Below are 27,453 nucleotides of genomic sequence, written 5' to 3'. Positions count from 1 at the left end.
ATGAATGCTACTGATGAACACAATGAGGAACCAACTGGAGAGAAGTGGGTGTGTCAGGTCATGGCAGCAGAAGGAGTTATTGGTGTCTTAGGAAACTTCCTAGTGTGCTACGTCATCCTACGTGTCAAATTCTTACACAACATGACGAACTACCTGCTGGTGAATTTGGCTGTTGCTGATATGCTGATGTGTCTGCAAGAATTTCTTTATTATCTAACATCAGACTGTACGCCTATTGAGTTTGCTCCAGTAAGCAACGGCGTGAGAGACTTGTTCTGCCGACTTCTAGCATCAAAGTATTTGGCATTGGTGTTATCCTTTGCCTCTGCTTACAATCTCTGTGTGGTTACATTAGAGAGGTACATTGCCATAGTACACCCTCTACACTATGCGAGGAAACTCACAACAGCAAGGATGGTTGCTTTAATTACATTGGTGTGGGTGATATCATTTCTGATATCTTTACCTACTTTATTCACATTCGAGCCAAGCAATGACCCCAATGAGATGTGCTCAATCAAATATCCTCACCCGTCATTACCTATTCTACTCGGCATATTTATATTTCTCTTCACATATTTGCTGCCCCTAACATTGATGAGCTTGGCCTATTATAAGATGCAGGTCACTCTCAAAATACAAGTCAAAGCCCTGAACCTGCAACATGCAAAGGCAGCAGCCTATGAACTATTAATTGCTAGACAGAAACTTGTCAGCATGCTTAAAACTGTATTGGGAGCTCTCATTGTCTTATGGACAATGGAATATTTTGCTGTCCTTCTCTGTTTGCATCGAACAGATGATGCTCAGTTCTTGTTCTGTGGATCTCAGGGCTTCTACTATATCAGAGTTTTCGCAAATTTACTGTTTAATTTCAATTCAGTTATCAATCCTTTCATCTATGAGTTTAAATACAAGAAGTTCAGGCAAGGCCTTAAGGTAGCATTCTGCTGCTGCTTCAAAAGGCATGGTGGTAACAGAGTTGGCATTGAGATGGTACCATTATGACTTTTGAGAAAAATATTATCTTTCTATATTTCTTCAATGACAGTATAGGTAGAACATTTAACAGGTATCATGTCTAGTCCTGCGGATATGTGTACAATTTGTGACATTTGCATACAAGCTTGAAACGTTGCACAATTGTTAATATCCATGAGAATAAATGTTTTAGATTGATAGCCATCCCAAGCTCCCCTTTGAGGGGTGTGGCATCCAGTTGAAGAATTGAGGGGCTCATTACGCCTACCTTTAAACAAAAATTATGCCCACCTTTCACATTTCATGCAGACTTATATGTATACATGATTTTTTTTTCCTAAACGCGGGACTCATTATGCCAACCATCGAAAATAATGTGTCCACCCTTTATAAACGCGTGAATGGTCTCACAGACGTTTATATTCATTATCAAAACAAATCCAGATGCGGAGCCATAGGAAATCACCCTTTCAGAGGTGTGGCAGCCATTTAAAAAAAAATGTAGTGGATACTCATTCCCACGTTTAAGAAATTGTGCCTACCTTTCGTAAACGCATGAAACATAAACGCCTCTTAAACAGTTAGGGGCACGGTGCTCATTATGCTCAACATCATAATAATATGTCTACTTTTCTGCACACAGACAATTGTATATTCATGAGGGAAAAAAAACAGGAATCGCAAACTCACCATTTTAGAGCGTGTCAGCCATTTTAATAATGTGGATGCGTGCTCGTACCCACAATTGTAATTTTATAATCTGTGCCGATTGTATTACAAAGTTAGTTGACAGGTTACCTAAGTGACCTCATTTGGTAACACTATAACTTCACACAAGAGCATTTTACTTAAAGTTGCTTATTTTCGTCAATGGTGGGTATAGGATAAACAAGAAGCTGACAAGTTGTACCGGTACGGGGACGAATGTGTATAAAATTTAAGTACCTCTATCATATAACACTTTCTCCGTAACACATTTCACAATTGTATGCACACACCTTTGGGAAGCATGGTCTACAATGGCTTCCAATTCGATGAAATTGTCCACCCCATTCACCAGGAGAAGGCATTTCAGGATCTCTGATGAGTATTTTTAAATCGACCTTTAAAATATATAGCTCTTCGAACGTGTTAGAGTACGGCCGCGCCATTGTAGGTGCAAGTGACTGCTTGGCAAGCCCTTACTTCGTAAACAGATGCCTTTGTGCCTCATCTATATTGACCGAAGTTGCTGGTTCTATCATTATAGAATGATTGTGATCCGTATCTCTAAACTGCTGCAATATATGAGTATTTTACCTTAACAAAATCGACCGTTAATACATAAAGCTTTTTTTTTTTTTGGTACTTAAGACGATACACTCAATTTATACAGCCGTAGATAGTGTGCAGCCAACGTCTTTGTACATTTGTTATACATTTTGTTATGCACCATCCTGCGGTTTTATACATTTCTCATTCATAAAAACGACTACACCTCTGAGCTGTTCTAGTGGCTGATTTCCGGACCATGGACAATGGTACACCCGCGCGTACACAGGTTTGAGATTTTTTGACTGCCCCACCCCAAATTATTTCCTGCCCCCTCAAATTGCCCCCCCCCCCCAAAAAAAAAAAATGTTTAGAGTCTGGCGCCGCCACTAGATTCAAGGTCAATATTGGTCAGTACATTTGTGGGTTACCAGCCAACTAACATTGTAAGAAATCGGCCACATAATTATGAATATTACAATAACAAATGGCTGCCACGCCTCGAAAAATTGTGAGTTGCGGTGGCTACACATATTTTTTTTTCATGAATTTAACGTATGTTGCTCATTTGCTTCCGTTGCATAATGCCAGGAAACAAACAGCATCACGAATGAAATTCTGATCGCTCTGATGAGGGTGTTGTCATTTCTATTTTATTTTACAGGGTTAAAACTAAGGTTAAAAAAATGAAACTTTGTTGCAAAAGTTGTGCTGTAAATTAATAGCAGTAAAGTTTTTTTTTTCTTGTAAAGGGTAAGGATGATGCTTTGTTGTGATATAGTTACTGTCGGCATTCTGTTGGTTGGTTGGCCTTCGAACCTTAACCTAAGCAGCAATGAACGTTTGACTCAACCACTTCGCCATGAAGTAAATATATCGTCCCGATTTCTTACTAATTATCGGACATGATTTACGCTGTTGATGCTGTTCTGTAAAAAAACAAACTGATTAAATCTTATCCGATAATTACAGCAATTATTATTGCTGTGACATAACGTACCAATAGTGAAGTTATTGCTATTAATACAATACGCTTATTCCTTCATAACGACTGTCCTTGTTAAAGTAGGTATTTGCAATGGTTGACTATCGGGCACGTAACATGGTCAACAAACCATTGTTACTGTGTTTGGCTATAACTGAATCTCTAAATTACTCTCATGATCTGTAACCCAGAGACTAGAGGGTATTGCACTTGTGCATGAGGTACATTCACAGGTAAAATACAATTTGAGCTCCGTTGTTGGGTTGGATTGAGTTGGGTTGGGTTTGGTTGGGTCGGGTTGAGTTGGGTTGGGTGGGTTGGGTTGGGTTGGGTTGGGTTGGGTTGGGTTGGGCTAGGTTGGGTGGGTTGGGATGGGTTAGGTTGGGTTGGGTTGGGTTGGGTTGGGTTTGGTTTGGTTTGGTTGGGTTGGGTTGGGTTGGGGTGGGTTGGGGTGGGTTGGGATGGGATGGGATGGTTGGTTTGGGTTGGGTTGGGTTGGGTTGGGTTGGGTTGGGTTGGGTTGGGTTGGGTTAGGTTGGGTAGGGTTGGGGTTTGGTTGGGTTGGGTTGGGTTGGGTTGGGTTGAGTTAGGTCGGGTTTGTTTGGGTAAGGTTAGGTTGGAGTGGGCAATTGGTGTCACAACTTGATATACAAGTGAATTCTGATTGTTACTTGTCAGACTTATTGTATCACTTTTTTTTCTCTTCGTGTGTATTACGGGTAGCGACCCTAGCCTGAATTTAAATATTGTGTACCGTTTTGTAGCTGTATTAAGTGGAGAAACCCCAAAACTGATTTTATTTAGAAGTGTTAGAAGTTCACGAAGTTTGAATTTGGTTAATCTTATCATGACTTGATTTCAGTCCAACACCTAGGGATTACAATGTAGAAGCCGTTAGTCCAATACGGATTTAACAATAGCTTAACTTAACCTACCATACTTATGCTTGTCCGTGGATTTACGTAACAGTTCTGAGGTTTTGAAATATGTTTAAACCATCAGTTTTGGGTATAAATTCAAAAGTAGCGCGTTGGCTAGGCACTTGGAGGCGAGACCAGGGCCGACACTACGTCAGGGCATTCTATGCCAGGTATGGTTTGTACGAGCAGTAAAGTGAATAGTTGTAGGTTCTTTGTGAACTGAGTTTGTCCATTTGCTTGCACTGTTTGGAAGAGTCCCATAAAGTAGGTAGGCTGCGGCTATTCTCGTCTCTTCGTCACCGCATATTAAATGTAAACGAAAGGTATTCGCCATAACCGTTCAATATTTATGTTGATTGGTTTGCAGTTCTCAATTCAAAATTGAAAGTATGTATGTGGATAACTGTCGTAGAACGTTGCAAATGTGCCCTGTTATCAACGCATTGTTTGAGTTTTTGTGTATAAAATGTAACTTGAGTTTCATGTGAAGAACATGATTCAATTTAAGCTTTTATGGAGAGTGCTTGTAATTTTAACTTAATTAAAAAAAAAAACAGGTTTGTGTAGGTAGGACGTCTGATGTTGCAAACTCCGCAATGAAACGGGCATCCTCAGCGGGCCAAAATAACGTTGACGGTCGACCAGAAGGATCGTCAGTTCTTATTCTGTAGATCGAAGGCCATCAACTATATCAGAAGTTTCTCTAATTTACTGTATAATTTCAATTCAGTCATCAATCCAATCATCTATGAGTCCAAATACAAGAAATGCAAGCAAGGTTTTAAGGTAGCATTCTGTAACCGCCTCAAAAAGCATGGTAGTAACAGAGTGAACATTGCGATGCTACCATTATGACTTTAAAGAAATACATTATCTGGCTGTATCCATTTCACAGAGAGGCTTGGCAGCAAACAAAGCATAATAACTGTAAAAACTGAAAAGTGTATCGAGGAGGAATAATTCCCATGCTCACGTAACGTACTAAAGCGTAAACTCGCCAAGGATGTGCAGAGAAATAATCTGTTTTCATTTAATATAGCAAGACAGTGACATGCTTAGCGGCTAAACAAATATTGTGACTGATGATAAAAGGACATATTTGTCTTCACTCAATTTAAAAAAAAAGACTATATTGCAACTCTCTCTGCCAGCCAGACATGTATATTATGGGATTCATTGCCACACTCAGTTGTTTTGGGTTGGGTTGGGTTGAATTAGGTTGGTTTAGGTCGGGTTCTGTTGGTGTCACTTTTCGAATTTAAAGTATTGTGAATATTTAATTGTCAGACTTATATTGTATAACTTGTTCTTGTATGTATAACGGGTAGCGACCCCCAACTTAGATGTAAAATTGTGTATTAAACTAGCTGTGGCTGTTGTTAAGGGGAGAGACCCGCCTAAATATTTAGATGTATTAGGAGTCCACGAAGTTGGAATTGGGTTAATTTTCAATAGCTTGACTTCAGTTCAACACCCAGGAATTATAATGAATTATGTCCGCCACGCGCGAGAGCTACGTGATGAGCAAAAGGTCATTTGACGCCGTTTGCATAGCTCGTGGCTTAAACAAATATCACCGTGTGTGGTCAAACTGAGCTAAGTGCTGAGCTAAAAAAAAAAAAAAAGTATATAATAAAAGCACATTCTCTGTTAATGTTTTTTCATGATATTGTTTTGCAATTTCTTGTAAAGCCTGCTGGCGATTACACCCTCTTCAAAATTATGCAACCGACAAACAAGGATAATCTGGCCACTACTCAACCAGCTTATCCTCATAGCAGTCAATCGTATTTAGCAATGGCGGCATTTAACTGACTAGACGTATGCCATTCAGTGGATTAACATGTTCTGAGGTTTTGAAATACTTTAACACCATCAGTCGTGGGTATAAAATCCAAAGTATGCCGTTAAACGGCTGATAAAACATCGGCTGGCTTTAAACACTTATTAATGCATCGCGATGTACAATCGGCGCCCGCTAATTTAAATATAAGGAGATTGGTTGCAATTCGCACACGAGGCACACACCCTAACCATGGCTAGAGCAGTGATTTACAACACAGGTAAAAACGTTATACAAAATCGATTGAAATTTGTGTGTTTTGTCCCCTTTTTTTGAATTATTGACCCAAATGCACTTATGAATGAGAATAAATATGTGATTGACCGTTGTTATACAAATACGTTTAATACCAACGCAGGTTATTATCGGCTACCAGGCTCCTAGCCAGTTTTAAACGTACCCGTTTTAAACCGGCCAAGCTCATATTTATTCCCTTATTCATAAATACCTGATACAGTTTAGCCATTCCTATTGGTCGAGAGCCCGTCACGTGTTGATTTTAAACGGTTGATAAAACATCAAATGCTTTTAAACACTTGTTGTTGTGTCACATGATTTTATGATTCCTACGAAATCTGGTCCCTTTTACCATTTCCATTTTATTGGTAGAACTATCACAATCTTCACTTTTGCACAAAACTACCAATTAGTCCGTATTTCAAAGTCCAAAATTCATACTATAACGGAACCGCCGCGTTTTGCGCCACATCGCGCAGTACGCGCCACGCGCCCACCACTAATTCTCATATAAGGACATTTTTTAGTACTACTCGCACGAGGTATACATACCATAAACAAAGGTATACTGTGAATAATGTGTGACTGTGTACAAAACACGGACGGAGCCAGTTTAATAGGGGGTAGTTGTACACTATTCTGTTATGAGTATAATTCGTCGTCGGATTTGAACAGCGCCCTCATTGAAAGTATGTACGAGCACCCCCCCCCCCACACACACCCCACCCCGTAGAAAAAAAACCAGCTGTGTACATTTCAGAATGATTTGCTGATGAACCCCACCCCCATCCGTGCGAAAAATCCTGGATCCGCCACTGGGATAACTATTTGCGGTCTAACCGAAACGGTGAAACAACTGTAGCGGTGATGGGGTGATCCGGTAAAATCAGAAAGATGTACGCTTGTGTTAAGGGAGGCAATTCATGTACGGTATGATAGTGAACATAAGGAAGAGCCCAACTCTTTCATCAAGTAGAGATTGGCCCCTTTTCGGATCTTTTTTACTTGTAATGAATGTCAGTGACAGGCACAGGTACCAGCTTGGAAAACACCATCAGAAGTATGAAAGTATTGATAAGCTTTGTGAAGACAACCAACCCGCATATATAAAGGCCCACTTTGTGTAATACCCATCCAAACTCATATTTTGAAGACGCTTGATGGTTGAATCCTCACACTCATACAAATGTGTATGTGCCTGCAATTGGGGACCCCTATTGTCCCTATTGTGTTTGTTCTAACTTTTTATGAAGACCTCCCATATGTTGTGTATCCAAATCAAAATTGTGGACCTTTCGGGAATTGGGGACCCTATTGTACTCTATTGTTCTACGCCCCCGTTGAATGCAGAAACAAACGCACAAAAACACACGCAAGCCTACAATCAAATAACTCATTAAAGTTTCATTAAACGTTATAACGACGATTTTATATGATGCGTTAGAAAACTTGATAAATGGTTATATGCGAAATGAATCATTGGTTATTGTTTACCGTATTGATAAAGAAGGTAGTCTCTTGTAGCTCAATGAGTGACAATCAGAGATGCAGATAATAAACAGTTTCGCATTATCAATCGTCTCCTGACATCTTTCATTAAAAAAAACTTCAATAAGCCACAGAGTGTCCACATCCAATAAAGGAAGCTGATAACGGGTAGGCTGCCACACGAAGCATCAGCTGCCGACAGTGAGCTAACAGGAACTCATTGGCATTGTAGTGATTGTTGACGGCTGTAGTTGTATCTCCGTACGTGAAATTAGTATAAGGTGTATCCTGATTCGAGCATGGCCATATACCATCAGTGAAATATTATACTTCTTGCAGCCTCTTAAAAACGCTCTGACGATAAAGCTGGACACATACACTTTGATGCAGATCGTGACCACGTGTTTCTGATTCACAGATTTTTGAGAACATTGTCATTTTGATACAAAATGTACATGCTTAGTACATGTGTAAGTCGTCATCAGTGTATCAACATTTGTGGTTGTCTTACAAATTAAACTAGACGGATTCCGAGATACCCTTGGGGTGAAACGACTCACATTTGAGGGAGAAACAGTCACAAATTGTTGTTACGATCTAAACAGTGAGCAACAGTAACTCCCTCCAACTTCAAAGGCTTACATATTAGCAATGCTTCTTAAAAGAGAGTTGAATTAATTGAGCATCCTAACAAAACCACTAACTGTACCCACCACATTGTTTGTTCATCAGACTCAACGAAAATGTTAACCATGAATGCAACTGATGAACACAATGAGGAACCAACTGGAGAGAAGTGGGTCTGTCTGATCATGGCAGCAGAAGGAGTTATTGGTGTCTTAGGGAACCTTTTAGTGTGCTTCGTCATCCTACGCGTCAAGTTCTTACACAACATGACGAACTACTTGCTGGTGAATTTGGCTGTTGCTGATATGCTGCTGTGTCTGCAAGAATTGTTATTTTATACAACAGCAGACTGTAACCTTATTGCTTTTGCTCCCGTTAGCATCGGCGTAAGAGACTTGTTCTGCCGACTTCTAGAATCAAAGTATTTGGCTTTTGCATTGTCCTATGCCTCTGCTTACAATCTCTGTGTAGTTACATTAGAGAGGTACATTGCCATAGTACACCCTCTACACTACGCGAGGAAACTCACAACAGCACGGATGGTTGCTTTAATTGTCATGGTTTGGGTGACATCATTTGTTGTGCACGTACCTTTGATTTTTACAATCGAACCCATCGATGATCCCAACAAAATTTGCTCATTCAAATATCCTCACCGGCTATTCCCAATTATAGTCAGCATATTTACATTTCTCGTGGGATATTTGCTGCCCCTAACATTAATGAGTTTGGCATATTATAAGATGCAGGTCACTCTCAAAAGACAAGCAAAGGCCCTGAATCTTCAACATGCAAGGGCAGCAGCCTATGATCTTGTGATTGCTAGACAGAACCTGGTCAGCATGCTTAAAACTGTCTTGGGAGCTCTCATTGTCTTATGGACACTGGACTATGTAGTTACTCTTCCCTGCTTGCAACGAACAGAGGAGGCTCAGTTCTTGTTCTGTGGATCAATGGGCTACCACTATACCAGAGTTTTCGCTAATTTACTTTATAATTTCAATTCGGTCATTAATCCCATCATCTATGAGTTTAAATACAAGAAATTCAAGCAAGGTTTTAAGGTAGCTTTCTGCAGCTGCTTCAAAAGGCATGGTGGTAACAGAGTTGACGTTGAAATGGTACCATTATGACTTTTAAGAAATACATTATCTGGCTATATTCTGCAATGGCAAAGTAGGTAATAGTAATAATAATAATAATAAAACGGCTCTTATATAGCGCATTACACAATGTCTCAATGCGCTTTACAACACAAAATAATTAAATGTTAAATAGGTATGTCTTAAGTGCAGTTTTGAACTCAGTTTCAGTTCTTGCTGTCTTGATGTGTTGTGGGAGAGAGTTCCAGAGAGTAGCGGATGCGTGTGTGAAGGACCGCTGTCCATACGTTTTGGTGTGAATGGCGGGAGTCTTCAGCAACAGTGCAGAGCCAGAGCGTAGGGTGCGTGGTGGTCGATAGGGTTCAATGAGGTCGCGAAGGTATGATGGTGACGAACCGTCGATGCATTTATAAGTAAAAAGTAGAGTTTTGAAGATGACGCGCTTACCGACAGGTAACCAGTGGAGGTTTCGAAGTATGGGGGCTATGTGTCGTCGTGATGGTGAGAACATTTAACACATGTCATATCTCGGTATTTCTAGGAAAACGATTTCTTGCCTACCATCACCTCCGTCCAATACGGGGGCACGATTCACAATGCAGTGCGCCACCAACAGTTTGCCAGAGAGTTAATTTTCCCAGGGCATTGTGGGAGATGGTCGACAAATTGGCAGCGCGGGACATTTGAAATTGTTAGTTTGTCCAGTCAGTAGTTTCGTAAGCTTTCGATTCCAGTATATGTTTGCCCTTTTCTTTTCTTTATAATAAAGTGTTGTTTTGTAAGGCGACGGAACGCTTTGGCCCTTTCTATAACAAATTTGTTCAAGTGGGTCATGTGTTGTCGACCGTAAACTTGAAACATTGACTCTCCATGGCAAACTCTTGGTGGCGCATTGCATTGTAAATCGCCCGAATTGACGGAGAGGTTAAGTAGTGAACAAAGCGTAGCGTTAATTCGCCAAGTCTATTCAGAGAAACTTTAGTTTAATAACAAGTGACGTGGTTAATGTAGGAACAAAATACCATGACTGGTGGGAAAAAAGGAATTAATTTGCATTTACTTCATTTGTCAAAAAAGACTATATGGCAACTCTCTAGGTAGGTGCCAGCCAGATATGTACTTAAATTGATTCTTCGCCACACTCATCAACTCCTGATTTATTGACGCTTTCAATCAACCGTCCAAAATCATCAAATCCTTAGTAAAAGAAACGTCGACTCATTACAGGATACGCTACTGAGCGTCTCTGGCCTGCATATCAATGAGCATACAGTTTAGTGTACGTGATCAGCTACAATAGGCCTAGAATTCACATTGCTTAATACATGTTCTGCTTTTTACACTTTAATTGACAGCAGGGAAACCTAAGGCAAAACAATTTTAAACAAAGAACTGGAGGTGCTACTTTGACTTTGTCACGTACCATAAAATTATATACCTAACTGCACATGTTATTCAGAATTGTTTAAAGTAAATGTAGCCAATATTTCCCTAACGATACTTCAAATGAACAGAAACGCTTTGTAGTGATATAGATACCTTTGAGATGTTATTTCGCAGTTTTTTGTTGTTAGTTGGTCTTTAAAACCAATGCAACAAAGCAATTTTGGTTAATCCAATTCGCAATGAATTGATGATATCGTCCCAATTGCTTACTATTTATCTGACATGATTTACTAAGTTTATGCTGTTTTGTAAATGCATGTGTTCAATGCTTAAATCACATCAGATAATAACATGAACTATTATTGCTGTGACATTATCTACAAATTGTGAAGTTATGACTTTTAATACCGTACGCTTATACTTTCCTATCGTTTGTTATTTCTTTATACCGTTTAAAGTGAGTATTCGTAATGGTTTAACCCTAAAGGGGCCGGGGCGGAATCCACCCCTCCCCCCTCAACTTTTTTCCGTGTTAGCCTTGATTTTCCGGGACTAGGCGCCATGAAAGCTGAACTTTCTCATTCGTCTTGTACACAGAGCACAATTACCATTCGTACATATGAATAATTAATTACCCATAATTCCAAACCCTTTAACCTATAGTCCTGAAACTTCTTGGGTATGATTATGAGGAGTTGTTCTATGCATGTACCGGATTTTTTGTCGCTCGATGGCTGAGATCTTATGGTGATGGTCAAAATAACCCGGCCCTTTTAGGTTAATACTTGGCGCGTAACATTGTCAACAAACTATTTTTTTTCTGTGTTTTGCTCTGACTGAACCCGAACCTACTCTGATTTGGAGATTAGATGGACATTTACTTGCGCATGTGTTACATGCACAAGTAATATAGCATATGAGTTCCTGGATCATTCATTATTATTTTTATACGGATTCAAGCGGAACAGATTAATCAGTAAATTGTATACTTTAGTCACAAATGTCGGGATTACTTCCATATTATGTCAGTAAAAGTACGTGGACGAGGACTTTTATTTTTTTAGGCACAATCGAGAGAGCAGAAATTCACAGTTGGCAACTGGACGACAGAGTGAAGCGCGAGCATTGAACTCCATGAAATGTTGTTTTTGTAAGGCTGCAGACTGCTATGCCCAAATATATATAGCTCAAGTTGTCATTCAAATGGGCCAATTTTTATCAACTGCAAACTTGAAAAAAAAGGACTTTCCATGGCTAACTCTTGGTGGCGTACTGCATTGTGAAGCGCCCGATTTAAATACCCATTTCCGAATTTCCAAACCGTTTTGTTGGCGGGGCGTCCATTTGAAACAGTTGGCGAAAAAAATCCAAAAGGAATATTCATTGATGCAATATGTGCCCCCTTTTCATAAAAAAAAAAAAATATGATACGCACCAAGGGGAAACAAAAAAAAATCATGATTTTACAATAAACATTCTGTCCTTTCCTTGAAAAACTGATTGGGGAAAAAAACACATCAAGATTGCCCGTTGCAGCCAGATTTTTTGTTAACAACATTTTGTCCTCCACTTAAACGAATTGTGGCCCCACCCCAAAAAGGCAAAATTCTGGAATTCTCGTGTTGTAATACTTCGGTGAGCTGTGGAAAAATGCTAAAAAGAAAGGTGAACGTTCTATCGCCCTTCCCGCCTCTTAACGTCATGACCCCGCCCATAAAAGGGTAAGAATATAATGGCATTGAGGGGGTTTGAACCTGCTGGGGTATCAATAAATGAACATGAGAGGTTCCACGATTTGTATCAAAAATGCATACGGGCCCCTACAATGGAGCCCACTGACTATAACAGCTTTTTTTCTGAGCAGTACGTATCCCCAACCGCACCATTTGTAGTGGTCCCTAATAATGGTTTGTTCTAACCATTCAGCGTACGCGATTGTCGGGTTTTATTTAATTCTGGGCCTATTATTTTTAGATATATAATTACAATTTACCCATCCCGTTCGGTTTAGAAAGCCATTCAGATGGGTGGCCTCATAGTTGTTTTTTTTTTCCATCAAGACGTTGGTGGTGAGGTTTCTGACATTTAAACAAATAGAAATATTACGAGCCTCAGGCCCGTGTAAACAATTTCAAAATGTTTTGAGATTCAACTTTGTGTATGCATTTATGGTGTATAATTCAATATTGGTAGTGCAACGTAGTATAATATTTGCGTAATCTTTAATGGTTTAAACAGATTGTATTGTAAATAATATAACATCCGAGTAAAGTATCACATGATGAATATCATGGTATTATTCAAAATAAAGGGTATAACGAATGACCTTCAATGAAATGAACCGCTTTCCTAGCAATGAGGCGCATCTAAAAGGAATGGCTAGTTTAACCACAAAGCCCGCGTGGCTGGACGCTGCACAGGACGTGAAAACCTGGTAGTCAGCCCACTGACCTATACGGAAATCCACCAAGAATTTGCCCCAGATACAGTGCAGAATGATTTATTGTTTTACTGCTAGATTTGAGGTAGTGGCCAGAGAGTCCCAGGATACGTTTGGTGAGGCACGTGTAATTGGCTGTATGCCACTGTATACTGCGTACACTGTTTTCCCAGTAGGTCGAAGTTCGGCCGAAATTCGATTATCGCTATTTCCAAAAAAAAATGTACCAGCTGTGGGCAACATTTCCTGCCCGACAAATCAAGATGGACGCCAGGCTCATCATATGCTCGATGCTACTGAGTTTCTTGTGTTTGAACGCTTTGGTGATGGTTGCCGTGGCCCAGACGGTGAGTGCGTGGATCGTGGAGCCGCGCAGCAAAGGTGCTATCAAAGAAGGGGATGTGGTGCATATGACGTGTGTCGCGCGCTATTTGTACAAATACCACACATTGGAATGGGTGACCGGCAGCCCGCACTACCACACCCTGAGGTGGGGCAAAGCCACCATCACCACCAACCTACGGTTTGCCTTCGAGACCACCGAAAGACCAACATCCCGGCTTTTGGTAATCCAGGATTTCACCATCACTACTGTTAAGAGGGAAGACTCTGGTGAATACGTCTGCAATGTCAAGAACATCAATTCCGACCCAGGTGATAACATAGAGGCCTCCGCTAGAATCAATCTCTCAGTCTTGTATTTTCCTAGTCAGAATTTCCCGATTTGCTTCCCTGACGACCCATCACCCTTACCCCTGGACCGGAGCTGACCATGCGCTGTACGTCTGAGGCAGGAAATCCACCAATCGCTATGGACATTTCACAGGAAGGCCCATCTGATGACCATTCCTGGACAATATCTAACATAAACGGAACCATTTCGATGTCGCTGGAAATAGCGGGTAACAGATCGAACAACGGCTGTGACAGAACCAATGATAGAAACCACTTCAGAATCCACCTCAGATCTCACCAGAGAAAAAACTCCAGCAATATATGACACAGTCACCTTAACACCGGCACCTTTTATGACATGTACGGAAACAAAACCCACAGAAATATCACTGTATGCGACCAAAGCGAAGCATAGGTCCACACTGGATTCCACACACGCCGAAGCAACAGCAACCACCTCGGTAAAGGTGACAAATGAACACACAGCCGATCCTGAAGCCACCTCATCTAAAATGTTTGGAACAGTCCACGATGATCATACTGGTGCGATCACTACGGTGACCTCTGAACCGACTTACAACCTTCTGACCTTTGCTACGGATGACCCTTCACCCTTGACCCCGTGGATACCAGCCTTCGTAGCCGCGACCAGTGCCCTCCTAGTATCCATTATGACCATCGTTATTCTTGTTCTTTGCCTCATCAAACTGATGAAACGACTAAAAGCCTCTAACGATAGTGAATCTCAGAACCCAATAATCGAGCCGTACATGGAGCTACAGCCAACAGACATCAAGGCATGAAGAACACAAAGAACACATAACAATGCAAAACGGGTCAGATTTGACCTCGAATAAAATTCATATTTGACCTGCTACTTTTCCGGGTCAAAAGTGTCCTGTCAAATATGACCCGGATTCCTAGACTTTATCCTTTGCACGATGCGCCCTCATTGAGGGCAGTTTTTGTCATTTATAATTCTGAGTGACAGTTGAATTTGTCTATTCATGTGAATCAAAAAAGGAAGGATCAGAGACCCGCCCTCAGATTTGACGTCAGATGCAAAGAGTTTATAGAGTAGGTTTGATAATAAGCCAGATCGATATTAATTAATTTAGGTTTTGCCCTTCACCGACAGATCGATATTCCAGCTGATATTATTAATACATGGCAGAACTGAATATCTTAACTTCATCATTATTTTTGCCTTTCTTTACATAAATAATTCACAACTGGACTGAACAACGTCCAATGAAATAGTCTCGTACTCGATAATCTTGCGTTTGTAACTCAATAACATGATTCACTTTCCCTGTGCACTATTACTAGCTTATTTCGCTCACTTATGTCACATCACTCGTAATACTTTAAATAATACAGACGTACTATGGGATAATATGTACAGTCCATTAATTTAAATTGAAAAAGATTTGCTCTAAAGCCTAATACATGCATTCATGAGAAGCTTTAATGACATTATGGCTCATTTGTTTGGTCGGTCCATCCACAAAACAAAAACCCGACTCTAATCTCGAGAAGTACGGCTGTGTCGGTCGGAAGATATCTCGGCGTTCCGCGGCGCTGTGTTTGGACGACAGCAGAGAATCCGAAGAAAGGCCGCCTTGAACAGAGGGTTGCCGACGGCGTAGCAGAACGGATTCACGGTGCTGCTGAAGTGAGACATCCAACCCAGATACTGGAGGGAAAAAAAAACCCAAAGAAACAACATTTGGGATTATTGGACGCTACTCTCTATAGAAAAAAAATGGTCAGATTGGCCCGGAATTCGTGTTCTATTTGGCTTAACCCTTCACTGGGTCAAAAATGATATATTTCCAGGTCAAAGGTGGCATTTGTCCGTGTTATGTGCCCTGGAAACATTTTTGGAAAGAAAGGTGTTAGTTTGACCCGGAAGGTGTATTCTTAACCCCGAAAAAGCCAGGCCAATTAGAAGCCGGTTCCAGCTGACTTGGACGTTTTTAGAGAATACAAGGCACTTGTGCATTTAAAGGGTGCAATTTGCAGTGCCACTGAAAGATACAGGAAAGATAAGCGACAAATGGCTCTTTTTCATGTCAAATCTAAAGAAAAAGGTGTGCTCGGCCTACACTTTAAAAAGTCCCAGAATACGGGCGATCCCAGATGCTGTGCGCCACCAGCAGTATTCCACGGAGAGTCAATTGTTTCAACTTTACGGTCGACAAAAACAAGGCCGACGTGCCGCAATTTGAACGAATGTCAGTAGACAACTTGAGGAAACTTTTGATTGATCGGGCACAGAATTCTGCCGCCTCACAAACAAAGCCCACCATCTTGATTAAAATATTCTAAAAGAGAAAAAGATATTCGAATCATTCGCTTACGAAATATACTGACCAGACAAACTGACAATTTTCAGTCTCTCGTACCGGTGAATTTGTCCAACGTCTCCCACAATGCACTGGAAAAAAATAAACTCTTCCTTGCAACTTCTTGGTGGCGCAATGTATTAATGTCATGTGGTATGATACTGGGTCAAACGGAAACCGTTTGGGTCAAAATGACACTTTCCTGGGCAAAATCACATCTTGCAAAATGTTTCTGGGTTTTCTGGGTTAATTAAAATATTCCAGAGAAGTATCGTTTTATTTAACCTGGAACAGTGTCATAGTTACCCCGAAACGTATCCGAATCAAATAGGACCAAGGACTCTCTTGTGTGACTCTTGTGTGTAAACTTTTTCGATTTCAATCAGAAAAAAAAATAGTCAGAGCAAGTAAAAGTTGTCAGTTTATTATTTAAATATGAAATAAGCATTAGCTTGGGGCAAAAGAGTAAAATGTTCCCTCATCTTTGCAATTTGATTTGCAACAAATGTACTATAGAACTGTCTGTTGTCATTTTACTTATGAATCTAACGTGGGTATATATTGACCAAATTAGAAACAATGTTGGAAAAACGAATTTCGAAAATATATAAATTGATAGAAAAATTACACTTACATTGAAGACTGTGTTATACCGCAGTGGAAGACCAAGCGGATCGATAGCTGCCCACAGAGCAAAGACGGACCAGGGTAAGGCGGATACAATCATGGTCGTGAGGATGTAGGTGAGTGTGCGAGTAGCGCGTAGGCTAGCCAGGCGACTCTCGCGTCTAGACGCCCGCCCTGCAAAACGCGCCGGTGCACCGGTGCTGCCACGGCGGGGAGGACCGGTCGAGGGCGTGGTTTCTGTCAGAACCGGCCCGGGGAGACTAGGCTGATCACTGGCGCGATGAACGTCCTCCTCGGTCTCTTCGTAGGCTGGGTTAGCAAGTCCTTGCGATAGTCCGGCAGAGATGCTGTGCACACGACCCTCCGAGCGGGTCTGCTCTGCCGGAAGCTTCTTCACTGCAGCCCGTTCACTAGTCTCGGTATCCATGCGATAGCTCTTCGACCGAGGATCCCGGGACTTCGCCTCCGATGCTACTCCCTTTGACTTATTTTCAGAGACTGCCTTTTTGCCAGTCACTCCACTTTTATCCATACCTTTGCGGATGACGGCGCAATATACGAAAGCGTACAAGATGACGGTCGATATCATAGGTACCCAGGATAGAACCAATATGGTGAATATAAGCAAGGCGGGATAGAACGCGTATGGACCGTAACATTGGGGAGGTTGCACCCGTGAAATCGCTCCGGAGTACGGTAGAATTATGATGATTGTAGTCCATAGAAAGACTGGTACAATATAAGCAAGGAATATCAGCATACACGCGTGGCGCAGCGTTTTCTCCGATAAATGTTTCAGCGGCATGTTGGTCGCTCGGAATCGATCGTAGCAGATCGTCAGAGTCATCAGGAAAGTCGCATGCAGGAAGATGTGATCGACGCACGTGAAGCAAGCGCAGAAGGCCTCGCTGAAGGGCCAGTCGTTGGAAAACTCCCTGTAGACGCCTCGGATCGGCAAAAACCCGCCACTGACCAAGTCTGCAATTGCTAAATTCACGATGTAATAGTTGGTATACGTACGGAGCTTCTTCGTCGTGGCGTACGCGTAAAGGACTAAAACATTAGCCAGAATTGTGACGAGTACGACAATTGAGCGTAAACTAACCATAACGAAAAACATTGCGGGTTTTCCGGATACCTCTGAGAGAGAAGTCGGCTCAGTGGTATAAAATGGATTGGACCAGAAGCCGTTCGTGTATAAGCTTTCATTGATATCACTTGGTATTGTGGAATTAAATCCCTCACTGGATTGTAATAATGTACTGATTGATTGCGAGCTGCTAGCATTGGACCAAAAGGACTGATTGTCCTGATAGGAGACATTGCTGGAGTCCGTTCGTTCGGTGAGCAGCCAGCTTGTAGTGGTCTCCATGATACCGAATTATCTGCACTCGGATCGTCAGAAACTAATCTTGATGCCCGATAGTCGCGTCAATCGCACGGAAAATCACACGTACGACACAATGAGGATGCTCCCGAATGACAAGGTGATACAGTGAAGTTTATGGGGACTCTACGGGCCCCTTTATGAAAATGCTGAGTTATGTGTGCCTTTTCTGAGTCGAAGCTGTTTAGAGTCAACGTTGTATTGGAATTAGTTCTCAAGAGCAACGTAGTCCGAAGCTTTGCCCACTTCGTAGTGGCAGTACAAGTTACGTTATTACATGTAGCTGTAATCAGGAAGGGCATGCGACACCGACCAACGATTGTGTCTGCCTATGAGGTACGTTAGGAGGAATGCTTGAGAATTGGCGATTGAGTGTACAAATGTTTTTCCCGTGGGAAAACCGGATAAACATCTCCTCCTAGTTGAAAGTTATCTTATTTTCTCGCAAAGGCGGTAGTGTTCGTCGACGCAAAGTGCGGTCTGTCCGAACGTTTTGAACACGACTAGCACGCAGTGCGCTCTTATGCATAGATTCCCATCAACGAAAAGCCTGCCCGCACTGACCGATTCTTGTATACCGAAGTGTCTTTTTATAGAGTGACTTTTTTGTAACTGCTATCAAATTTGAAGTGACAGTCGCAATTGCGCGTGAAACAAGAAAAATTGGGAGAGACAGACCACTTTAGGTCGTTGTCTTTATCATGTGTATTAGTGATTCTCAATGGTGCTCTTGGAATAGTCCACACAGCCCGTTTTTAAACAAAACAAGCTTGAGTTGAATGACTGCTGATTAAATTGTAGTTTCCTCCAGGAAATCTAATAAAATGGGTGAATGGCCAGAGAGCGTTACGTTGCATAAAACGTAAATGGATGAAACTCGACAAAATTAGTACCCATTACCAGCGCATTCATTAGATTTGGTAGTCATTTTTGTCGTGTTTCGCTAACTATTATAAACACCACGTGATTTGATTTGATTAAACAGCCAACTTGTTAAGTAGCACGGCTAGATAATGTATCAGGCTTACACAAATAAAGTGCTGGGTAGGGAGAACCATGCTCTGGAAAACAAAAGGGTCCATCAGCGTGCGACTGTTATTTGAGATAGCTTCCGATTTGGGTTGTGGATTTTTGCAGGAACGAGAGGACAAGCCTATTACCCTCTGAGTAACCGAGTATCGTATAGGGAAACTGGACAGTCGAGAGGGTATGGATATCTGATTTAAGGTGGTCATTTACATGCCAAAAGGCCTTTTTCACACTGGACAAATCTCGGGGTTGACACTGGGTTGACGCAGGGTTGAAAACATGGCGCGTTTCACACTTGAAAATTTCAACCCTGAGCCAGCCCCGCTTCATCCCCAGGATTGATTTCGCCCCAGGTTGAACTCAACCCTGCTCCAGACCAGAGTTGAGATTTTCAACCCGGGTTGAAAATCTCATCCCGGGGTTCCAAACGGTAGTAACTGAGCGAAACATGCATGGTTTGCACGAAACAAGTGTGAAATGACGCGGGGTTGAATTCGAGGTTGAACAATCCAAAACTCAATCCCGGACAGCACTGGGTTCTCCCAGGGTTAAGTTCAACCCTATGTTGAGAGGCTCTAGTGTGAAAAGGCCTAATAATGCAAGTTTTACTGTGAGTTTTTGCTTTTAAGACACACAGAAAGGTTCTTACGTTGTTCCAAAATATTTATTTGAATTCTTACTTTAAGTTTCTTACTATATTTTAAATCGGGTGACAAACTGTAACGCGAGGCACCGAAATATATCCCTCTAGAGATTTGGTGACTGATCAATTTTAATAATTGTGGACTGGTGGCGTACGACTCGCATATTAGGAACTAAAACGATGTTTCCACCAGGGCAAAGTAAGAGGAAACTTTCAAATGCAGAATGTTTAATTATGTGTCCATGTCCATTTGATAAACGTATTGCCAAATCAACAGATGTTTATTTTGTTGGCCTCTTATAGTTTGGTAGGTTAGTCACTTCATTTCAGGGATTTGCAGTGAGGAAAATCAAGCCTCAATATTTTAACTTAAAAAAATAACAGGGCTGGACTAAAACTATTCAAAATTGCATTCCAGAGAAAAACAATCACCAATGTTAGTGAAAACTTAAATATTTCATAACACCACACTTCTGTGTCCAAAAGCAACTCGAAAAAAAAAAAAAAAAAACGTGTTATAAGGCCAACAAAAAAAGTCTCCGGTTTCTGGTATGCGCGGGCGTCGCCGTAGCCATGCGCGTCGGCAAAATGAAACAGTTTTTTTTTTCAATAAAAGATGATGTCTCAAAACCGCCAAACTCATTGGTTTGACTGGAATCCTGCTGCTGCACAATTTTAACGTGTTTTTAGATGGGGTTATGATCGAGAATAAGCTTTATGTGGCCTCTCCGGACTCCCATATATTTGCACTAAGTTTAGTCGGGCACCATTTGCAGTCATCAGCCGACATTTGAAGCAAAAAAAACAGGTAAAAAAAAAAAAGCCGCGTCGCCGCACCACTTTTTGGGCAAGCTCCATACCAGAAACCGGAAACTTTTTGGGGGCCTAACAGACAACTATCTGAATTAATATAAAACGCTGGTTAAATTTTAAATCTTTATCCGAAGGTTTTCTCCAAATGAATCTGTAGGATAAGTGCCAAAGCATATGATGTCGCTCTTTCAATATTAATTTACATGAAACAAGAAATAAAAACGTTAATCAGTACCATAATTCTACCGCCCATAACAAAACAACTGACCTTTATCAAAATTATTGCTTAACTGGCTCACATCTACAATAATAGTAATAATAATAATAGTGGATATTTATAAAGCGCACGTATCCACCAGGACTGGTGCTCAAGGCGCTACATCATTATTACCCCTGCTCATTGGGCACATGAAACATTCCAAATACCATCTCAGCTCCCTGGGGAGTATGCAGCTCGATGCAGCCTGTTAGGCGCAAGGAAGCTAATTCAATCACAATAACCATCTCTGCCTTCACAGGTACCCATTTACTCCTGGGTGGAGAGAAGCAATGAGTGACAGAGTGCCTTGCCCAAGGGCACACGCAACATGACCCCGCCAGGACTCGAACCCACAACCTGCAGCTTTACCCGCAGACCACGAATCAGTGCCCTTAACCACGAGGCCACAGTACTCCACCACAGTACTCCACAATGACTAAACTCATTTTCTGCGAGCAGATTCTTGGCTTACGAATGACACTTATGGAAGGTGAAATTGTCATTTCAGTTTGGTCTTAGCTAGATCAGATAGAGCAGTCAAAGGATTGAGAAGTAAATGTAGTTGGATGCCACCCTTAATTTTGACCCAAATATACCTAATTTGCATAAATTAATCCTTGCCGTGTACTATATTTATTCCCATTTTTTTAAAGTTTATTTTGGTGATGCTACTTACACACTCTTATTTAAATAACATTCCTTAAGCATTATAAGTGTCTGAATAATAATGAGGACATAGTAACGATCCGAAATGTCTACTGTTAGGCCCTATATCCAATAAATTGAGTGCATTTACCTTGTCTCTAGATATAATCAAGTAGTCTTGCCAAACTTGAGTAGTGATGAGCTTCAAATTCACCAAGTTGCCTATTGAAAATCATGTGAACAATGATATTATCATAAGTTAGATCAGCAAACACACACGGGGGAAATGACCTGGCTGTCCGTAAACTGGGCTTAAATTAGGCGAATGGTCGGCCAACTTATGAGACTTGAATAAGTTCGAGGAAATCCCCCCCCCCGAAAAAAAAGTCACAATGTTTTCTGTCCATTTATTTTCGTTCCAAATATTTTGGGAATTTCCTTGAACTCCCCCCCCCCATTCCGCGCCTGAGCGTTCACGTCCTGTCCGCTAGTGTAAAGGTGATGTGACTGACGTGTGACTGACCTCGACCAGAGAAAGAGCATTCAAACGAGTTTTTTTGTCGACTGATCAAGCATAACTTGCAGACCTTAAGAACCCATTGCAGGTTTTGTAAGGTAGACAAATCGAAGTGCGTGATCAATGTACACTCACGTGGCCTCCGAAGGAGAAGAAACGTGACCAGTGTTCGCTTCCGAGGAGTGATACACGGATCCTACACACACGGATGAACTCTGAGCTCTTGTACAAAATGCACTTAGCTGACTTGCCTTAATTGGGTAGACGCGTGATAACGGGCACTAAAATAAATGCTTCAGGACTTAACAGATGGTATTGTGCAGTTTATGTCGTCATAAATGAAGTATTTACCCAGGAAATAAACGTCAATGTGACACTTTTTTCCGAAGAGGACACCATTGACACAAATTGTGTTATTGTTTAGGCTTTTATTATAAGTTTAGAGAGATTTGGTCCTGAACCGATAAAACAAATGCGACATATCAAAGTTCATTTAAAGATAACGACATTGTGTTCACTTATCAGAATTCACAAGGCCCAAAACGTAGATCATGAATATTCAAAAAATATAATTAGCTGGTTTGATAGACTTCGACAACAGATCGGGCACAAAACCCTGCAAATGTGATGGCCGCCGAGTGCAGTGAAGCGGTTAGGCTGTTTGGGTCTTTGTTGACAAGTATCCATGGTAATTGCCACCTGTACGGGCCGTTATCGCGCGTCTAACCAGGAGCTGGCCAGGTCGTTATTATTCTTTTGTGTATCCTTGAGGACAGAACCCCTCCCCATGTTAGCTCACTCCCTCAACAATTACGGTTCACTCGCATTTCAAAACGGCATTTTTTTTCGTTCTGGTAAAAAAAAAATGGATTTCTTAAAAGTGTCCTAGGACTATAGCTCGAAATCCTGAAGAAACATGTAGAGAGAAGACAATGAGAAAAAGTACAGTTTTAGAGGTGGGCGGAAAAGCCCAGATAAATATTTTGAGAAAAACCCACGGAATTATCAGGTGGGGACTGAAAACCTAATCCACATATTGAACAGGCGGGATTCGAACCCGGGTCACAGCGGTGGAGGACGAGGAAAGTACCGCTACGCCAACCTGAATTCCAACCACGTTTAACACATCAGATTGCACACTGCAAAGTTACATCCTTTATAGATAACTTCCGCGCGGTGATTAAAACCTGGATCTTATCATATCATCTGAAATGGATAAGCTGCTTTACAGCGGATTGTCAACGCACCAGTTATTAGTTCTCATTTTCGCTTCTCATCAGAGGAGATTCAAGCCAGATGTAAAACTTTGGTTCACACCGCCCGAACTATCATAGTCGGGGCCACTGCTGTAGTTGAACCGTTACACATTTAAATAGGAAAGGTATACCCTGTTCACAAACAGTCCTGAAACAGCAATGGGCTTATTTAACTGTATGTTTCTCTTTAGAATAACCAGTTTCCCATAGATTCGGCTTTCTGCTGGATGTATTATTATATCTATGAATATCAACTTTCACGTGTGAGAGAAAACCTTGATCCAAGACCATATTTTGTTAATGCCCCATTTTATGATAGCGCGTAACATCATGTGAGGCCATTCAGATCGCTGTCTGCTAGAAAAGATTTGTCTTTGTTTTCATCCTTTAATCTTCGACCTCGCAGTCACTGATTATGTAACTCCAGTTATTAAATCAGTATATTTGTCCCTATTTGTCCGTACCTAACTCGCAAATCGATTCCTTGGGACTGCAGATTATTATGCTTAACTTATCAGTCAACAAAAAAGTTCATTATATTCTTTCTCTAATCGAGGTCAGCGTTTGAAATAACTTTATTCATCATCCGCCTGCCCAGCCATAGTTGTCGTCAGTTACTCACCTATACACCAGCGGAGAGGACGTGAACACATCTCACTGGTTTACACCACAATCACCATCTGTTTGGAGAAAACAAATATACCACAGGTAGAAGCACCAGGTGTGTATTTCCTTGTTATCGTCTTACAAAGAAGCTTGTATTTTGTTAAAACAAAGTTGAATATTAATTGAAAATGTACTGAGGTAACTGAGGGAATAGGTTGTTTTTATCAGCCTGTAATGGTTTAGGTTGCATATCCTTTGTTGATTGTCGTCCTTTATCAGTGGCGTAGCCAGGAATTTTCAGTGGGGGGGGGGGGGGGGGGGGGGGGGGGGGGGGGGCCGCTGGGGGGCTGGAACATTTCATGGGGGGGGGGCGTCATGTAGATCAATGATTTTTTTTTTAAACTCCAAATTTCAGTTGGGGGGGGGGCCGACGGGGGGGGGGGGCCGACAAGGTTTCAGGGGGGGGGGGGGGCTGTCGCCCCCACGCCCCCCCCCCGTGACTACGCCACTGTCCTTTTATGGAAATCAGACATGATTGTCGTGGTATTAACTGAATCAGTGGTGCTGTGAATGTGACGATGCCTAGCTATGACCAAACTGAAATGAAAATCACACCTTCACATAGATAGAGTCATTCGTAAGATAAGGAAAAGCCTGGAGAAAATTAGATAAGTCATTACACAGCGTGTCCCCCCCCCCCCCCCCCCCCCCCCAAAAAAAAATAACTGAACCCGCAAAGCGCCCCCATTTTCACTGCTTTAAAAAAGAATATACATATGTGCATCGAAATATCGATACATATTTGGGCAGCATAGTTCATTAGCTTTTCAACAACGAAAAACCTTTCCAATCGGATAAATATTCATTGAGTAATGGCCATTTCGTTACAGATGGCGGCAGGAAATCACTTGATTCCCCTGGTAGGTTTAATCCTACTGATCCACACCGTTTCGTTCGCCTCGGGCCAGGATCATGATATGGATGTTAACTTACAAGTTTGGTGGGTTTGTTGGAAAGTTCCAGGTCACTTTTCATCGAAATGCAAGCTTTTGGTACTTTGACGTGACCTTCCCAAGCAATGTCTTCGATTTGAGGGTAAGTGGTTTCTGACAAATATTGAAATCATTTACAGCAATGCGGTTATTTATAAAATGACAAATTACTTTCGTTCTGCTTTGAGTCGTCACTTGTTCTTTCTTAACTTGTTCTAATTAAGCACGGATCCTACAGACAAGGATTAACGACTCGGCCAAACTCCTGGTTACAAGCGTGATAACGGCCCGCACTGGTGGTAAATACCATGAATACTTGCTGTCGAACCAGCTAATTATATTTTTGAATATTCATGAGTCTACTTTTTGGTCTGTATTTTTGAATTCTGATAAGGGATAACTACATAACCATGTTAACGCCGAGCACAATATCTTTAGCTTTAAAATGAACCATGAAATTTCGCATTTGTTTTATCGGTTCGGGACCACATCTCTATACAACTTTTTAATAAGAGCCTAATTGACAACGACATTTGGGTAAATGGTGTGCTCCTCGAAATTTGAAATTTATTTCCCGGGTAAATACTTCATGTATGACGACAAAAACTGCACAATACCATCTGTTACATTCTGAAGTATTTATTCTTAACAATGTTGGAACAATTACATATAAAGGAGGTTTGCTCACAGTTTTATAAATATTCTTGTTAAAGATGTCAGGCAGAAACCCGACACAATGACACACCTGGAACGTTCGCGATTAACATGCCAACGGGTATGAATGCCCGTGATCACGCGTCTAACCAATTAAGGCAAGTCCGCTAAGTGAATTTTGTACAGGAACGGAACAGTCGTTTATCCTTGTGTGTAGGATCCGTGTATTAAGTGGACCCCGGAACCCACGCCGTAAGGGTTCAGCGTTTGCATTTGGGTTTGTAAAGGCAGGTCAGACTTGCCCCCCCCCCCCCCTCCAAATTCCTGGCTACACCACACGGTGTGTCGTGCCTGCGCTGACATTCAGTTACGCTCAATGTAGGTCGTACTAAAACTATACACTTTTTGGACTGGAGAGTAAACAATACTACATTGCAACATCGTGACGCAACTGCGTAATTTGATCTAATTGTTGGAACGAGTCTTTACTATGGATTATTACAGACAACTGACGCTGTGGCAAAGGTTGGGACGGAGAATCACCGGTCGTATTGCTTCGCCGACCTACCCTGGAGTAGAGTCGCTCAGGATGGGGACGTGAAGGAGGTCTCGTTCTATGCCAAGACTTGGAGAAAGGTCCGCGGTCTGAATTCCAGCGTCACAGCGACCAAGGCATTGCCACAAGACCGGTGTTTCCGGCAGTGCGCCTACGGTCCCTTTACAACAGTGTCATTTGCCGGATGAAATGTGTAGCCTATCGTGAACGGCCTGTTCTTGACACCACCGACAATTATGTATTCGACGATCACACAACAATAGCAGTCCTTAGCAGATCAAAGTCTCCGACTAGTGGATACGGTTTCGTAGGTACACGAGAGAATATATGAGAGATAGTAAAATGAACCCATGAAGGGTCGATGGACTAAGTTTGCTTGGAAGCTGATTTCGGAGAATAATAAATGAGGGCCCTAAGCGATGACGTCAATTACCTCTCAACAGAACATGATAGATAGCGGGAGATTATTTTGCTGTCTTGACCAGAGTTCGATTTCCAAAACCATGACGTAACAATTGGCCAAACAATAAACATTATGTATGCATTGTTTCGTTACTTAAATCACCTCCCACGCGTTTGGATTTGCCTGCTGCCATTTCGTTGCCCCACACCCAACCCCAATCGAAATTTGTGTGGTGATGCCGATGATTTGGCTTATGAATAATAAAGAAACTTTCATTCATAAACAATCATATACATGCGTTTACTTGTTTATAGGCAACGGACGGATCGAATTCAGCGGAATTCGCATTCGCAAGCTACAGTAAATTAGCGGATGGGTATGGTGCGCACTACTTCAACACAAAGGAGCCGTTCCTGTACCCTGCTCCAGACGATGTCTATTTGCTCGCTCTTGGATGGGTAATGCAGTTAACTACTTGTCGGGCTCACGTGCCTGCTATTGCTCAAATGGTCAGCCTGTGTAAAATGGCAGGTACAGTGGCGTATGAAACTTTTGATGTGGGGGGGGGGCAACCGCACTCGCACATTCGCGCCGAAATGTAGACATGTTTGGTGTTTTTTTTTTTTTCTCCAGACACTTCAAGGGGAGCCCATACACTCCGAAGGTGATTCAGTTCACACACCTGCTGAATCCTCATTCCAACTGCTGACTGGTCCTGAAGGGGACGCTTGTGTGATGACCCTACCGGATGACTCTTCCTCGACTGCACAGGTCGAGTCTAC

General features: G+C 41.7%; 4 protein-coding genes and 1 pseudogene across 4 annotated transcripts; 4 read left to right on the top strand and 1 right to left on the bottom strand.

Moving 5' to 3' along the window:
• On the top strand, positions 1-1,008 carry LOC119725071 (neuromedin-U receptor 2-like). Its single transcript, XM_038196432.1, has one exon. It carries the CDS (start codon positions 1-3, stop codon positions 1,006-1,008), a length of 1,008 nt encoding a protein of 335 aa, XP_038052360.1.
• A 7,449-nt stretch (positions 1,009-8,457) lies between these two features.
• On the top strand, positions 8,458-9,465 carry LOC119725070 (neuromedin-U receptor 2-like). The gene has a single exon (XM_038196431.1). It carries the CDS (start codon positions 8,458-8,460, stop codon positions 9,463-9,465), a length of 1,008 nt encoding a protein of 335 aa, XP_038052359.1.
• A 4,206-nt stretch (positions 9,466-13,671) lies between these two features.
• On the top strand, positions 13,672-14,739 carry LOC119725069 (annotated as a pseudogene).
• A 722-nt stretch (positions 14,740-15,461) lies between these two features.
• Positions 15,462-18,283, bottom strand: LOC119725068 (muscarinic acetylcholine receptor M5-like). Its single transcript, XM_038196430.1, has 2 exons — positions 16,919-18,283; positions 15,462-15,632 (listed from the first exon to the last, which is right to left on the bottom strand). The coding sequence occupies exons 1-2, from the start codon at positions 18,281-18,283 to the stop codon at positions 15,462-15,464; spliced, it is 1,536 nt and encodes a 511-aa protein (XP_038052358.1).
• A 6,676-nt stretch (positions 18,284-24,959) lies between these two features.
• Positions 24,960-26,517, top strand: LOC119724089. The gene is made up of 2 exons (XM_038194998.1): positions 24,960-25,161; positions 26,217-26,517. Exons 1-2 carry the CDS (start codon positions 25,039-25,041, stop codon positions 26,454-26,456), a joined length of 363 nt encoding a protein of 120 aa, XP_038050926.1. The 5' UTR covers positions 24,960-25,038; the 3' UTR covers positions 26,457-26,517.
• The last annotated feature ends 936 nt before the right edge of the window (positions 26,518-27,453 follow it).

Source organism: Patiria miniata, unplaced genomic scaffold (genome assembly GCF_015706575.1).
Source record: "Patiria miniata isolate m_02_andy unplaced genomic scaffold, ASM1570657v1 HiC_scaffold_18, whole genome shotgun sequence".
Classification (NCBI taxonomy): domain Eukaryota; kingdom Metazoa; phylum Echinodermata; class Asteroidea; order Valvatida; family Asterinidae; genus Patiria; species Patiria miniata.
The sequence above is the reverse complement of the archived record's forward strand: the minus strand, read 5'-3'. Positions and strand labels throughout refer to the sequence as shown.